Raw genomic sequence first — 17,413 nt, forward strand, 5'->3', positions numbered from 1 at the left:
CAGAAGATGTTTTAAAAATAAGTCATTGTTACAAATATTGATCATGACAAGACTTGAGCACATTTAGAAACAACTAGGAGGTAGATGTGGTTGTAAAGGGATGGCATGGGGTCATGAAATAGCTCTATATCTTGGCTGGGTGTGGTGGCTCACATCTGTAATCCCAGCACGGTGAGAGGCTGAGGTGTGAGAGGATAACGAGGTCAGGAGTTCAAGACCAGCCTGACCAACACATTGAAACCTGTCTCTACTAAAAGTACAAAAATTAGCTGGGTGTGGTGGTTCATGCCTGTAATCCCGATTACTCAGGAGACTGAGGCAGAAGAATCATTTGAATCTGGGACGTGGAGGCTGCAGGGAGCCGAGATCGTGCCACTGCACTCCAGCCTGGATGACAGAGGGAGACTCTATCTCAAAAATGAATATATAGTTCTATATCTTGATTGTGGTGGTGGATTTATATATATGAATCTACACATGTGATAAAATTTCACAGAACTTATACACCATACACATACAAATTTGTGTAAAACCAGTGAAACTTTCAGTTCTGTAGATTTTACTGTCAGTTTCCTGACTGTAATACTGTACTCCAGTTACACAAGATGGTATTATGGGAAAAACTGGATGAAAGACAAAATTGAAATCTCCCTTTAAATTTTGGTAACTTCCTGTGAATCTACAATTATTTGAAAATAAAAAGTTATTTTTTTAAGATCTGCCTAGAGAAAAAAATAACTCTATTTTTTTTGGATTGGATGGATTGTGAAAGTAAGTTAATCTGTGTTTCATCCAAAGATGAAACTATTGTTTTTCTCACTATAGTTTTTCTGTTTCTGAGCAAATCACTTGACATTCTCATTCTTTGTTTCTCCTATTTTAAGAAAGATGCAAGTCCTATCTCTCCAGATTACTATAAACATCTTAAAATCTGTGGGAAAATATATTCATGCATCTGAAAGATCATGAATATATATCACAACTTCCTGAGAGCACTATTGTTAACACCTGTTTACCTCTAAAGTTTTAGAAACAAAAGCCATAGGGGAGCAATAAACTAGATATGTCCCTCCATCTACTTTGATTTTGCATTTGAGAAAATCGCTGATCTTAAAGTCTGCTACAATACCAAGCCTCACAAAGTCATGACTAATAGATGTAATTGTGTGAGCACTTTATACACATGAAATATAATTGAATCCATTTTGATTGGGTAGCTTTCACTTCTCTGTTAAAAAAATACCTTAAAAGTAGTAGCTAAAGCATAAACTTACAGTAACGAAATTAAGTTCTTTACTTTCTGGATGTGAATGGCAGCTGAATAAAAAACCTCTGCCATTTATAGCAAGAAGGTAACTTACAAGTTGCATTAGAGTTGCTCAGCATGCCAAACAAAGCCACAGGCAAAGCAAAGCAAAAGGGAAGCTTGCTATTTTATAGGTTAGACAAGAAAAAGTTTAAATGACTTCTCTAACTGAGAGACCTTCATATTTCATGCAAACCCCAGGAAATAATTAAGGCTTCAGTGCAATTCTGGGACCTGTGATCTATAAACCGCCTCAATAAACTTCATTTTCATCTGGTTGTATAGAGATTCTCTCGTATCTCTTACTACCCTTTAAATATTGTCCTCCTTTAAGGTAATGAAAATTTGGCACATAAATAAAAAGCATAAAATTGTTTCAGGGAGGAGATGAACATGATTCAAATTCAACCAGGTGCTTTATCACCAATTTGGGAGGTTGCAGTGTTATTAGACAAGCTGATAGAAAGATCAAGAGGGAAAACTATTGGTGGAAAGGGAAGATAAAAAAAAAAAAAACTTGGGAGATAAACTGAAAACACAAAAAGTATTTCAAAGCAAAAGTAAGCTAGCTGCTTCAAATAAAATCTATAGAGAAAAAATTCATTAGATCACTTAAAAAATTATCCCAAGAGGTATATGACCTCATATTTTAGACCAATTCTCTATCACACTATAGTAGTTATAGAACCTAAATTACAAACAAGGGGTCCACAAGTGTTACAGTCAGGGATTGGGGATGGTGCTGGATGTCAGTTAATCTGAACTGGAATATCAGGATAGCAGAGCAGTTATGAATTCAGGTCCTGGCTCAGTCACTAAGAACTGTGGCCTTACCTGGACTCTGTCACCTGCCTACGTTTGTTTCCCTATCTCCAGCACAGCACATTAGACGGTCTTAAAGCTAGTCTCTGTGAGGATCAAGAGAATCCCTAGGGTTCCATGAAGCCCTGTCTGCACGCTTCTACTGCTGCAATTAGGTTTGGTTTTATTTGTTTTGATTTTAAAGTAAGATTTCACATGTAACAAATTCATGCCTCAAGAAAATTTAAAATCACTGAACTAGATCTTCTGGGGTTCCTTCCTGCACCAACATTTAAATAGGCTCTAATAATCATTTTTGAAGATTCACCAGTTCCACAAAAGGAGCTTTTCTGGCCTGAGTTCTTTCTGGGTAATTTTTTTAATTGTTTTTCTTTCCTTGTGTAGACATGCCTGCAAAACATATTACTATAGTATCACTTGATGTTTTGTACTTGTTACTCTGAATAAATAGGGAAGTTTGTGTGTTTCTAATTTGGTGTCCCTATGTGGAAAAGGTTTTTGAACTGCAAGACATATAATTGCAATTCTGAAGCACCAGCACCCAGAAAATAAGTCTCACTTAGGTTTTGTTGCTTGAGAAATTGACATATTTTTAGCAATGGAGGTGGAACATAGAAAAGGAAGAACTCAGCCACCTAGAAAACAAAAGGTTAGGTTCTTCAAGACTGAAAAGGGGAGGGAGAATCATTGGCAGTTCTAGAGGAGGCTGGTAGTGGGATTGGGTAGGAAGACCTATGTTTCTACTGTCAGTGTACCCACAGGGGTGCTAGGCTCATCTTGGGATGGTGAATACGTGAATATCATGTACTGCTCTTTTTACATGATAGCAGTAAAAATGATAAATAATAAGCTAGCTATCATCTTTTTTCTTCCAAAATGTGGTTATATAATTACAAGAAACTTATTTTGATTTCAAAATAAGTTTTAGGGAGCTTAGCTATGACACTAATACTATGACTTCTAATTTCAATATTTATCTTTTATCATGCTGTTATAAAATATAAAAAATTTTCTGTGTCCAAATATACCCTAGAAATCCATTCAATCAATTAGCATTCACAAACTTCTAAACAATATTAAATGTCTATTACATGACTAAATGTAATAATAACTGCCAATTTTATCTTTTCTATAATTTTAGTAGGGTTATTTCTCTTCTCTAGACTATTATTTTTAAAAATGTATATAGTTTGCATATATGTGCATGTGAGTGAGGCCACATCTACATATAGCATCTGGTCTTGACCAGAAATAAACTTGAAATGTCAGCACCCAGTTCATGTATTTAAATAACATCAGACATTCATATTTGAATTTAATTTTAATTTATGCAGAAGGAAATGGCTGGATTAAATAAAAAAATAAGTTTCTTGTCATGATATAGTTACTGCTAGAGAAAAATGGAAAAGAAGAAAAAAGAAGGTAAGTAAAGGTTCTGCTCATGTAACATATTCAAGCCATAAGGAAGATTTCACATCTGTCACAGAAGAGGAATTCATTTCTTAACACAAGAATCCGCTCTCTTTGCAATCATTGTGAACCATGTTTTTAAAATGAAAGAGGTTCTTCTCTCCCCTTTGCCCCTTCCACTAATTCCCACTCTGCCACCAATAGTAAAGTAAAGCCCACAGATATCTGTCTCTGGGCCACAAAAATAATCAGGTTTTATTATCTCCAATTAGAAATATGATATAGACATTCAAAGTAATTTGGTGATAAAGTGGAGTTGGAAATGAAAAAAAAAAAAACAATTGAGAAAGTCTACTAAACTGGTCCCAAATTCTAGTACACTTAGAGAGAATATCAATTTTCTCAGAAAATATAAATGCTAGAATCAATGTTTGCAAAAATATACTATAAAAGTCTTTATTTATAGGTAGAATCTAAGTTATTTTGATTAGACACACTAGGTTAATTTTAACTCTTAAAAATATGGAATGATTTTTTTATTTTCTTTTTTTGGAAGAATTTTGAGATGAGTAAGTTTACAACTTAATCAGGTAATCTGTGAATCATCTTGAAGGGTACAATGGACTACTGACATATTTTTCGAATCATCCTTTCAACTAGTTTCAATGGCATAACACCAAAAAAAGAAAGCCCTTGGAACCTTACATCTGAGTTTAACTGCAAATCAATTAGAGCACCAGAAAAAAAATATGGCAAGGTAAATAGGCCAGCAAAGCTCTGAGGAAGGTTTTAGGATTTTGAAAAATAACAGTGGCCTATACTCAGTATTCAGGCTTTACAAATGTAGCACCAGAGATATTTGTATCATAAAAAATGCTATAAATGATAATTTCCTTAGAACAGTCAGGAACTAAAATTTTTGCAGGAATAGCAAATCAAACCAATATTAACCTTTTTGATCTTGAGATTGGAAAGTTAGAATTTTTTCTTTGCTCCTCTTCAGTAATAGCCTGTCTTAACAATTTCCCGAGCTCAGTTCTTTGCTGGCTCACTGGTGGTTTTACATACTTCAAATATTACAAATAACACAATTTTTTTCCTTTCTTTTGAGACAGAGTCTCACTCTGTTGCCCAGGCTGGAGTGCAGTGGCGCAATCTAGTCTCACTGCAACCTCTGTCTCCTGGGTTCAAGTGATTCTTCTGCTCCAGCCTCCCGAGTACCTGGGATTACAGGAGTATGCCACCATGCCCAGCTATTTTTTGTATTTTTAGTAGAGATGGGGTTTCACCATGTTGACCAGGCTGGTCTGGAACTCCTGACCTCAGGTGATTTGCCCACCTCAGAGTGCTGGATTATAGGCATGAGTCACCTTGCGCAGCCCAATAATACATTTTTTAACATGAAAATTAGAAGCCAAGATAAGAGCACAAGCATCCTGTGAACTTGTATAGGAAAGCGTAAGAAGATGGGAGACTTAGGTTCCCTGTTCCAAAGGCCAAAAATATTGAATATTAAACATGAGATTCTCTCCTATCCTCAGACTAGTATGGTCTATGAACAAATGCTAGATCTTTTCTATCAGAATGTTTTAAAACAGTTATATTTTTAAAGGATGGTATTTTTAAAATGTCAAAATTAGAGTATTCTAACTATAAACATGTCTTTCCTTATTGTAGAAATTTCAGATATTATCCAAAATAACACAGTTTGCATTCTTATGTTATACCAAACAGTAAGCTTAGCACATTACAAACATCATCTTATCCTTATAATTACCCTACATAATAGGTAGTACTGTTAGCCCCTCTTTTTGGGATCATGGAGAGTTTAACTAACTTATTATCAAAGTCCACACAGTTAGTTAGTGACTGAGATTAATTAGATTTGAACCCTAGAATCTGTAGGCTAAACACATACTAGTAGCAGACTACACATTTTAAATTCTTATTTCACAGTGTCACTTGTAATTAGTATCTATTACCCGTAGTAGTTCACATAATTATTTTGAGTTTGCTTTATTTTAAGTTACGACATTACTTTAAACATTTCCACAAATATTCATCTAGCACTGAAAATGTGGCATAGATGCTGATGATAAAATATGTTCTCATGAAGACAATAACAAGTATTACTCATGATAGAAGTTTTTCTCTTATGGAATAAATGATGAGACACAACTATAGATAAAATGGTGTGCTCCCATTCAGTTCTCTAATTCTAGAGTGCCACTGAAGGAAAGCAGGTCACTTTAAGCTGCAGTGATGTGGGTGTGTATGGAGAGGAAAGAGTGCAGAGTGGTTTGGAGACCTGGCTCAGGAGTCTGGTATAGAGCTCAGGCATTTCAAAACATTTGTGTGTCCTTTTGGACTTAACTTCCTATTTCCCCATTATTGGGGAAATAGTGAGCCATATCTGCTAGAGTTTCAGTAAAGATTTAACAACACAGTGTACGTAAAGCACCAAATCCTTAGCATATACAAAAGAACTGAAATCATAACAGCCACTCTCTCAGACCACAGTGCAGTAAAAACATAATTCACAACTAAGAAAATACTGACATTCTTCACAGAACTAGAGAAGACTATTTAAAAATTCATGTGGAACCAAAAAAAGGGCCTGAATAGCCAAAGTAGTCCTAAGCAAAAAGAACAAAACTGGAGGCATCATGCTACCCAACATCAAACTATACTACAGGGCTACTGTATCTAACACAGCATGGTACTGGTACAAAAACAGACACATAGACCAATGAAATAGAATAGAGAACCCAGAAATAAGGCGTCACACCTTCAACTATCTGATCTTCGACAAACCTGACAAAAAACAAGTAATGGGGAAAAGATTTCCTATTCAATAAATGGTACCATAATAACTGTCTAGTTATCTGCAGAAGATTTAAACCAGACCTTTTCCTTATACCATACATAAAAATCAACTCCAGATGGATTAAAGATTGCAATGTAAAACTCTAAACTATAAAAACTATGGAAGACAAACTAGGCAATACCTTTCAGGACATAGGTATGGGCAAAGATTTCATGATGAAGATACCAAAAGGAATTGCAACAAAAACAAACTTTGACAAGTGGGATATAATTAAATCAAAAGTTTTTGCACTGCAAAAGAAACTATCCACAGAGCAAACAGACAACCTACAGAAAGGCAGAAAATTTTTGCAAACAATACATTCGACAAAGATCTAATATCTAGCATCTATAAGGACCTTAAGCAAATAGACAAGAAAAAAAAGAACCCCATTAAAAAGTGGGCAAAGGAATAAATGGACACTTTTCAAAAGAAGTTATACATGCAGCCAACAGCATATGAAAAAAAGCTCATCACTGATCATTAGAGAAATGCAAATCAATACCTCAAAGAGATACAATTTCACACCTGTCAGAATGCTGATAAGGTTGCGGAGAAAAAGGAACATTTATATGTTGTTGTATGGTGGGAGCATAAATTAGTTCAACCACTGTGGAAAGTAATACAGCAATTCCTCAAGGAGCTTTTAAAAACAGAAGTATCATTCAACCCAGCAATCAACTTCCTGGGTATATACCCGCAGGAATATAAATCATTCTATTATAAAGACATATGCACATGTATGCTCATTGAAGCAATATTCCCAATAGCAAAAACATAGAATCAACCTAAATGCCCATCAATGGTAGATTGGGAAGAAAACGTGGTACATATATACCCTGGAATACCATGCAGCCATAAAAAAGAACAAGATCATATTGTTTGCAGGAACATGGATGGAGCTGGAGGCCATTATCCTTAGCAAACTAACAAGAAACAAAAAACTAAATACCACCTGTTATCACTTATACATGGGAGCTAAATGATGAGAACTCATGGGTACATAGAGGGAAACAGACACTGGGGCCTACCTTAGGGTGAAAGGTGGCTGAAAAAATGCAAGTTTATTCTCTTACAACTCTGTAGGTTAGAAATCCACAATCAGTTTCACCAGACTATAAAATCAAGGTACAGACAGGTCTGTATTTCTCCTGGAGATTCTAAGGGAGAATCTGTTTCCTTGTCCTTTCCAGCTTCTAGAGGTGCCTACATTCCTCAAAGAATGGTCCCTCCATCTTCAAGGTGCACCACTCATCTGTTCTGCTCTTATATCTTCTGTCTCCTGCTCTGACCCTTCTGCCTCCCACTTACAAAGACCCCTGTGATTACAATGGGCCAATCTGGGCAATCCAGCAAAATCTAATCTCAATATCCTTAATTTAATTACATCTGGGAAGTTCCTTTTAACATGTAAAAACAACATTCACAGATTCTGGAGATAGAATGTGTTAGCATCTTTGGGGGTGGATATTATTCAATCTACCATGGGTATAGATCATTTATTACATTCTTTTTGCAGATGAGAAAATATGTAGAAATTATTAATACCACGATATACATTGAGAAACAAGAATTCAGAGGCTGAATAACACAAACTCACAAAACTGAAAAGTGGGCCCCAACATATAAACATAGTGTTTCTACCCTTAAGTCTGTTTTGACTATACAATTCAGCTCTCGAAATGGAAAAAACTGGACACCCTACTTAAGTGTAGATTTTGTTATTTCCTTGGGTTAAAAATATTTACTAAATATTTATTGAATGGCTATCTGTATGTAAGATCCAACTTTAGTTTCCAGGAATAAATAAGAATCAGATATAGTCAGTCCCAATGTAATCCTTTATCTTTCCATATATTTAAATACCTATGATTCCTAAATGTATATGTACAGCACTGACCAAATTTGGCTACCTCATTAACATCCCCAGTTTCATTTTCTATAAACTTTTCCAGTGTGCCAAGTCTGAAACTGAACTCCTGATTTGTTCCTACAAATGTTCATCCCCCATTTCACCACCTCAGGAAATGGTCTCACTTTACTCCTGTCCTCACCACCCACAGCTAATCTATAATTGAATACCTTAAATTTTGTCCCCCAAATATATCTTAATTCCATCTACTTCTCTTTATTTGCACTGCCTTCAGACTCCTAATTAGTATCTTCATTTTCATTCTTGCATCGCCTCAATCTAACCTCCATACATCAACTAGAGCATGATCTATTTAGAATATAAATGAGGTAATGTCAACTGCATGTCAAATATTTCAGTAACTACCTGGAGCACTTATAGTTCAATTCAAACTTTTCTTGCTATAGTGGATAACCATATAACATGTTCTGTTTAGGACTTTTCTGTACCTGTTGTCCTGGCATAACTAGTAATAGAGTCTCCTTTTATACCTAAAATTATTCCATTTGGATGATAAGTCTCAGTCACCACATCTGTAAGGCCCTGTGTGGTCTTTCTTTTGCCTAAATATTATTCTCGTAGCTGAAGTCTTCTCCCTCAGGACTCAGTGGTGTCTTCCCTTAAGTCTCCCTAGTAGTTAGTTTTCTTTAAAATCTGAACCACAGTATTCAATCCTATAATTAATTCTTTCATTTGTTGAATGTCTGTTCAATCCATTAGGGTGCAGAAAGAGAACCAGGCCCAGGCCTGTATGTGTTGTTTACTCATATATATATATACACACATATATATATACACACACACACACACATATACACATATATATGTATTTCATATATATGTATTTATATATAAATATATAATATATATTATATAAAATAAATATACATACATATGTATGTATATATATATGTATTTCAGTCAGCATCGTATCTGAAACATAATAAAAGCCCACCAGTATCTGTTGAAGATTAATGACTAAATAAGCTTACCATATAGGCAGAGAGATAGTAAATGCATAGTGTAACATTAACATAATACAAATGTGTTCAATATATCAACACCAAAATTAATACAAAAAAGAAAGTAGTTACTTCTGCCTGCAGAGAAGAATTGAAGAGAAAAGACTTCATAAATGGAGGCTGCCCAAGCAGGGTTGATGGGCAAATAAGATCATGCAGTGTGAATTAAGAAGCCAAGAGAAGACTTCTAAGCTTAGGGGATGGCATTTGCAAAGGCAAAAATGTATAAAACTGTGTGATTATTCATGGAACTCTCAAGTAGTTTCTCCTATTATAGTATACAATGTTGTATAAAGAATATATTGACACAAATCTTAAGGACAAAACCTAAATTGTGGCAAGCACAGCAGAAAATACAGAGAGAGCTAACAAACTTGAAGCTTGGCTTGTTTTTTTTTGTTTTGTTTTTCTTTCTTTTTTTTTTTTTTTTTTTAGACAGAGTTTCCCTCTTGTTGCCTAGGCTGGAGTGCAATGGTGTGATCTCGGCTCACCACAACCTCCACATCCCAGATTCACGTGATTCTCCTGCAGCCTCCTGAGTTGCTGGGATTACAGGCATGCACCACCACACCCAGCTAATTTTGTATTTTAAGTAGAGATGGGTTTCTCCATGTTGGTCAGGCTGGTCTCGAACTCCTGACCTCAGGTGATCCACCTACCTCCGCCTCCCAAAATGCTGGGATTACAGGCCTGAGCCGCTGCACCCAGCCTGAAGCTTAGCTTTCTTTTCATTTATAGCCCTAAGATGATTTGAGAAATTCTATTGCATGTTTAACTCACCTTATAAATTATAGACATTCTCAGATAAATCAGTTTCTGAAGTGTTATATTTCAAACTCCATTACCATAAAGAATTACAGTTATTACATAAGTAGGTGATATTAAATAATATCACCTACATACTTTTCTTGTCAATAATATATAAAACTAAGCTGAGCTTTCCTGTCAAATAAATTTGGGGGCTTTAAGAATTATGTCAAATTTCCTTTTTCTATAATATGCTTTAATTAATTACTAAATTATTTTAAAAAAATAGGCCCAAACCACTATGTTATCATTTTGGCATTTATACTGTACAATTGGATAGATAAAAATATCTATAGAATCTATAAGACTTCAGGTCATATTTTGATGTAGCTAAAAGTTGATGTAAGTAAAACTTATCATTGACCTATTTCTCTAGAAATAGAATATCACCAAGAAAGATATTTGGTATAGGTAATCATAAATAGTTGCTTTGAACATTTAGAATGTACACTGAAAGTTGCACACTAGCAGACTGCGTGACAAAAATGCCTTGTTTAGACCCTAAATTGTTTCGAAAATTGACTTAAGATTTAAATTTGGGAAATCACAAAAATCCAGAATTCTGGCCACTCTTAAAAAAATTTAAAGATCAGATAACTAGCAATATTCCACAAATCACAGTCCCCTAGAAAGTAGCAGATGTTCTCTAGTTAACCACAGAGCCACCTTCCCCATCACCCTAGACCACTTCCCTTATATATGTGACATGTCTGAGCCTTTGTGTGAAGCAAAACTCCCAATCCTTAAAGACCAATTGAAAATCATCAAAAATGCTCAGAATATATTTAGACTTTGCTCATTTGTAATACTGAAAATTAAACATACAGCCTACTTTTAAAAATTGTCTAAATATGAAAAAATTCAGATATTCAACCCTTTATTTTTTAGATTTTATTTGCTAACTAGACTATACCAAAACAAATAAGCCAAACACATCCAGAATAACAATTCTTCCCTGACTAGGAAGCTATTTGTTTTGGCATCTAGTCAATACAATAAAAATGGTACAGTACAATAATCTAAAAATATATATCACGCATTTAATCTGTGGTTTACCTAAAAGTGCCTCTCTGTTATGTATCTTTCAATGTAGCAAATATACTTTATTTTATTTAAATGGGAAGCCTTGCCATGTTTTCAATATTAAAACTGTTCCAGGTTAGGAAATATTAACTTAGAAATGTCATTTCCATAGAAATAACAGACACTTACCTTAGCTATCTGGACACACCAGTTAAGCAGCAGTTGTGATCCAATGTTATCCTTGTGCTCATGGACATACTCCAACAGGCAGCCATGGGGCATAAGCTGAGTAACCAGCTGGATGGTTGGGCTTAGACACACACCCAGCAACCGAACTAGGTGTGGATGATCCATACTTGCCATGATCAGAGCTTCCTAAAAGAAAAAAATGCAATACCATGATTTCAACTCAAATTTTCTTACATTTAGAGTTACTTGCACTGTACTAATGGCGCTGATGATTTTTAAAATGTACTCTTACTCAGTGGAATCAATCAAAATGAAATGATAATGTTGCAGTTATTCTATCTTTGAAGTGATTTAATTCAATAAAATTAAATAATAAACAAAGTCCTTACATGTATTAACATGGAAGCTGTTATAAAATAACTGCCTATAAAATTGATAGCAGTATTTTCTCCTTTGTAATATGAGCAATATTATATTGTATTTATTGCCAAGTAAGTCAAAATGAATTCCAAATTATACTATGGATTTTCAACCTTTGACCTTTGCTCTAAATGTGCAATAATCTATACAAATTTAGTTAGTTGCAAGTAGAGTGAGGTGAGCCGAACTTTAAAGTCACCCATTATTGGTGTAGAGTTGGACAGTTTACAGTGGTGTCATGAATAAATCATAAATATGGAAATGTAGATAATTACAAGTAATATGTCTATTGTCAATTTATATAAAATAATAAACATTTTAATAAGACATTTTGTTCCATAATTTTACTTTTCCTCAAATTTATTTCATATTCAAAATTGTAAGTGATGTCTTATTCATAGATTAATAAAATTTGAGAGCTGAGACTATAAAAATTTGACTACTCCAAATTTTATATTTCATAAAATGAGAAAACTGAGTTATAATTTTGCATCAGAATCATAAAGGCATCACTGCCTAATGGGAATAAAAATGGACATATCATGGTTATTTAGTGCATTTCAGTTAGCTTGTAATAAAAAGTTATTAGGAGAGTCTTTATTGTAATTTGAAATAGATATAACCATAAAATAAATATGGTTTATTTATTTTTATGTACTTTGATATGTGCTTTTATATTATGAAAAGAAAATATTGTTGATCTCGTATGAAAACAAAAGTAAATTTTTGCTTTTAAGAAGTTACATAATATCACCTACATACTATTCTTGTCCATAATATTTAATTTGAATCATAAGTAAAAAATTCAGATAAATATATATTGTAGAACATTCTGCAAAGAAACTGGCCTCTACGGCCAGACACATTGGCTCACACCTGTAATCCTAGCACTTTAGGAGTCCAAGGTGGACAGATCACCTGAAGTCAGGAGTTCCAGACCCGCCTGACTAACATGGTGAAATCTCATCTCTACTAAAAATACAAAACTTAGCCAGGCGCAGTGGGGGGCACCTGTACTTCCAGCTACTTGGATGGCTGAGGCAGGAGAATTGTTTGAACCCAGGAGCTAGAGGTTGCAGTGAGCTGAGATCATGCCAGTGCACTCCAGCCTGGGCAACGGAGAGAGACTCCATCTCAAAAAAAAAAAAAAAGAAAAGAAAAGAAACTGGCCTGTACTTATTTAAAATGTCAATATTAGGAGCAATGTAAAAGAAGGATATGATTTTCAAACTAACATTTATTACAGAAATAGGCCAATGCTGCATTTTTGGCTCTTAGATAAAAAAATACATAAAACATATTGGGACAATTGAAATCTAAATAGGGACTATATATTATGTAATATTGTATCAATGTTACATATTTGAGAGTGATAACGGTATTGCAGCTATGTAAAACAGTATGCTTTGATCTTAGAAGATTCTGAAATCTTTATGAAGTATCTTGTGCCTGCAATTTATTTTCAAACAGTTTACTCAGAGACAGAGAGAGAGGGGGGATATATGTATATGTATCTATGTTTTTGATGTGTGTATACACATATATACACACAAATATTTGTGCATACACCTGGGGGGTAATACGTGTATGGCAATTGATTGTCAATTGGTTTGTCTAGATGAAGGTACACTGTTCATTGTATTACCCTTGAACATTTTCTATAACTTTGAAAAATTTCAAAATAAAAAATTCAGGACATAATTTATACTGAGCTTCTGTTTGAGATGGCATGGCAGACTGAATACACAAATTGCTTCCTTTTCCTCTCAATTTCACTATACTGACAAAAAATTAATTTTAAAAGGCAGATACCAACAATCATAGAAAGGAGACAATAAAGATAGAATAGTAAAAGTAGGAGTGGCTCATTAGCGCTAGCTGACCTGGTAAACATAAGAAATCTGAAGCCTAATTTAATGTGGGGAAACTGAGAAGCAATCCAATAATATGTAACACCAAAGGCTGAGTAGTAGTAGTAGTAGTGTTACAAACCTCCCTAAATGAAGCAAGAAGAACTGGTTTTAAGCAGGATTGCTTCAAAGTACATTTAGGAAATATTTAGACTATAAATCTCCTTCTTCCCTTCACCCTTAGGACATGTTAAACCAAAAGAACTGTGGACTATGGATATGAGGCAAAATGGAAAGAGAAGTACTCTGGAGAAACCAGAAGTATTACATAAATTTACATATAATAAAATATGGGCCATTCTTCCATTCCATCTCACAAATAGATGGATTTCAAAATTCTCAGTTTTGTTTAAACCTCGAATTTTACACCCATCAGCATTTCAACCAAGTGAATGCATACAACAGACATGTTCAGACAAGCCAAATCTTAATAAATTTACCTTCCACATTTTTTTTCTTTGTAAATGTGCTCATAAAAAAGGGAGGGGTGTTAGAAGAGTACATTAAATCAAGGAAACAAACATCAAGCATGAGATATAGAAATAAAAAAAATACAGTGAAAAATTTTCTAGAATAAAAGCTATACAACAAAGGGAAATAGCAGCTGGCCAAGACTGGAACAGAACAAATGGCTCTGAGAAAGGTGACCGAAGAAGGAGGAATTAATAGAATGCCTGACGAACCTAAAATATATTAAGAAAATAATAACTTTTCTAGTGGGAGTTGAAGGTCAAATTAGTGATACATATACAGAACACTAAGCTAAAGTTAAAAAGAAATTAATCTGAGATAAAACAGAAAGATATGCACAAGAAAGACTCAGAAAGGTGAGGAGCTGAGAGGGGAGTGGATGATGATTGTATGCTATTTGAATGATGGATACACTAAGTCTTGACTTCCCCATTATGCAATCCATGTGTGTAATGAAATCATACTTGTACTTCATAAATTAATACAAATAATTAAAAAGAAAATCATGTAAATAGTTACATAATCATAATAGCATAAATAGGAAACACTGATATAATCACAAATCATATAACTGTTGGAAGACGGGGGGACAGAGGATGCCCTTTTGAAAGGTAGTGATAGGAATGGAGTGAAAGGTATATAACCATTGCTGGTTGCAAAAAGTTGGTATATGATACATATACTAACAAAGAAAACCTAAAACTTCACAGTATAAGCATATTATTTAAATGTATAGAGTTAAGTAGAAGAAGAAATTTCCAAAACTTTGAAAGTGATTGATTTGGGCAGTGGAAAATAGGGGGATGGAAAGGACAGCAGGGTAGCTAGCAGGTTGCTTTTCATCATTAGTCTTTTCAAAATATTTGACTTTTTTTTTTTTTAGACGGAGTTTCCCTCTTGTTACCCAGGCTGGAGTGCAATGGCGCGATCTCGGCTCACCGCAACCTCCGCCCCCGGGTTCATAAAATTCCCCTGCCTCAGCCTCCTGAGTAGCTGGGATTACAGGCATGCGCCACCATGCCCAGCTAATTTTTTGTATTTTTAGTAGAGACGGGGTTTCACCATGTTGACCAGGATGGTCTCGATCTCTTGACCTCGGGATCCACCTGCCTCGGCCTCCCAAAGTGCTGGGATTACAGGCGTGAGCCACCATGCCCGGCCAATATTTGACTTTTTTATGATTAATTTAAAGCTACTTGGGAGGACACTAACCCCTTTAGCCACCCCTACTATTTTACCACTGTTGAGTTCAGCTGAGCCTTACAAAAGTTATTCACCAATAAGCAGTGTCTGATGGGGTATGTGGACTTCCCAGATCCAGCCAAGCATTTACTGCAAGGGCTAACATTTTATTTTTTCAGTATGGAAGAGTGGGGCAGCATAGGAACATGCCTGGAGAAAGAAATTATAGCAGACCAAACAAAAGAAGTAAGCTGGTAAAATGCTGTCACTCTCCCTCAAAGGACTTTTTGTTTCTGAGGCTCAGTGGCAAAGCAGAAATAATTGTTTTTCAGATGCCTTCCAAGTAAAAAAGATACTTTAATTCTCTCTTTTCTTGGTGCCCCAGGAAACCAGAAGAGTCACAGAACAGAGAACCAGTTTCTATGTTTTCTTGCTGAGCCCACCAGGACTGCACCATGGCGAGGGCTGGAAGTTCCACAAGCACTGTGAGGCATCACGCCTAGCAAGAACTTCAGCATCCTCATGTGGTACCAGTTTGCAGTAACAGGAGTGGGACCTCTCCAATGGCTCAGAGAGAAGAGAACTCAAAATAGGGACCAGAACTGGTAAGAAATGTCGCTGTTGATGCCACAGAAAGACTGCAGCTTGAAGACCAGATTATAGGTAAATAGGAGACACCCAACAAGTTTCCAAAATATTTGTGGAGACTTCTTTGGGGGCCAGGGTTTTGCAATATTAGCAAAGCCAAAAATCTGTCTTATTACTATTCACGTGGCCTCGTTTGGATGCATGAGGTGAAAAAATTTGGTTTCCCTCCTTGTATATCTCAGAAAACATTTGAAATAAAGCACAGCAATGTAGTTATAAAGAGAGTACGGATGAAAATGTTAGCCAATTTAAATGACTTACTATTTAATCTAGTATTAACTGTATTTGCAGTGTAAACCAGAAGCTTCTTTCATTAAGTTATAACATACACATGTATAAATATATACATGCCAACAAATCAGCAAAATATCTAATTAGATTAAATCACTAATTTAATTAAATATTTAATTATGTATTAAGTTACATAATTAGATATTAAATATTAGAAATCAAATTAAATTAATACTTACGTTATTTCTTTTTTGGTTGTTCTCAATGTTTTGTGTATATGAAAGTCACCTAGGTTTACAGTTACAAGTGTGGCCCTATTCCCAGATACTCAGGTTTAGAAGTAGATCTTAGAAATCACCATTTATGGCAAGCTCCCTTGGTAAAGGAACTTAGGAAATATAAAATGTTGAGAGTCTCTAGCACATCTTGATGTCTCCATCAAATGTGTATTTCTATAATCCATTGCAAAAGCAGTAACATGTAATGATTATTTAATCCTTATTATAATCCCAGAATATAGTTCAAACAGGTAATAATTCTCAGCTGCAAAATGAGAAACTCGAAACTCAATGAGATTACTAGCCCAATCTACCAGTGGATTACCTACTACCATATGACTCGTTAGTAGCAGGATCAGTAAAAACTCAGAACTTTTATTCTGACTGTAGGGTTATGATATTAAAATTATTGTATTTTTTACTTCACTTTCATCAGCACATTACAGTTTCGATATTTATCTTTTTAGCAAGACTGCCCCAAACACCTCACATTAGTTCTACCTGCACGAATTGGGTAAAATTATTCTTTGCTTCTTGAGGAGCAACAAAAAACAATGCATTTGTGCTTCCAGGTAAACTGCCATCACTTTACAATATGTTTTCAGAAAAAGCAAAATAAAACATTTTTCTCCGATTTACTGAGGGTAGTATTTGATACATGTTATGTATTAAAGAGAATGATAACATTTAAGGTAGAAGAAAGATTTTGAGGTTATTTTTGCATTCAAAAAGTTTACATTAAGAGATGTAAAAAAGTCACATGGAAGTTCTCTTTTTAAAAAATCTATTAGTAAGTTCTGGCAAAAAAGCTGGGTTTGTATTAAGAAAAATTGCTCATCACACTACAAAGAGTATTTGAAACCAAATTGCCGAGTATTTGCATAATAGTTCTCTTTTTTTGAAAAAAGAAAAATGA

General features: G+C 34.8%; 1 protein-coding gene across 5 annotated transcripts in view; it reads right to left on the minus strand.

Moving 5' to 3' along the window:
- The window catches only part of ERBB4 (erb-b2 receptor tyrosine kinase 4), a 1,220,557-nt gene that overhangs the window by 182,309 nt on the left and 1,020,835 nt on the right, over nt 1-17,413 (minus strand). For all 5 annotated transcript variants that reach the window (XM_035306587.3, XM_035306586.3, XM_008999419.5 and 2 more), the window contains one exon: nt 11,358-11,543. In XM_035306587.3, the coding sequence (XP_035162478.1) occupies nt 11,358-11,543 (186 nt within the window). The remainder of the gene's footprint in view (nt 1-11,357; nt 11,544-17,413) is intronic.

The sequence above is a fragment of the Callithrix jacchus genome, chromosome 6, assembly GCF_049354715.1.
Source record: "Callithrix jacchus isolate 240 chromosome 6, calJac240_pri, whole genome shotgun sequence".
Taxonomy (NCBI): domain Eukaryota; kingdom Metazoa; phylum Chordata; class Mammalia; order Primates; family Cebidae; genus Callithrix; species Callithrix jacchus.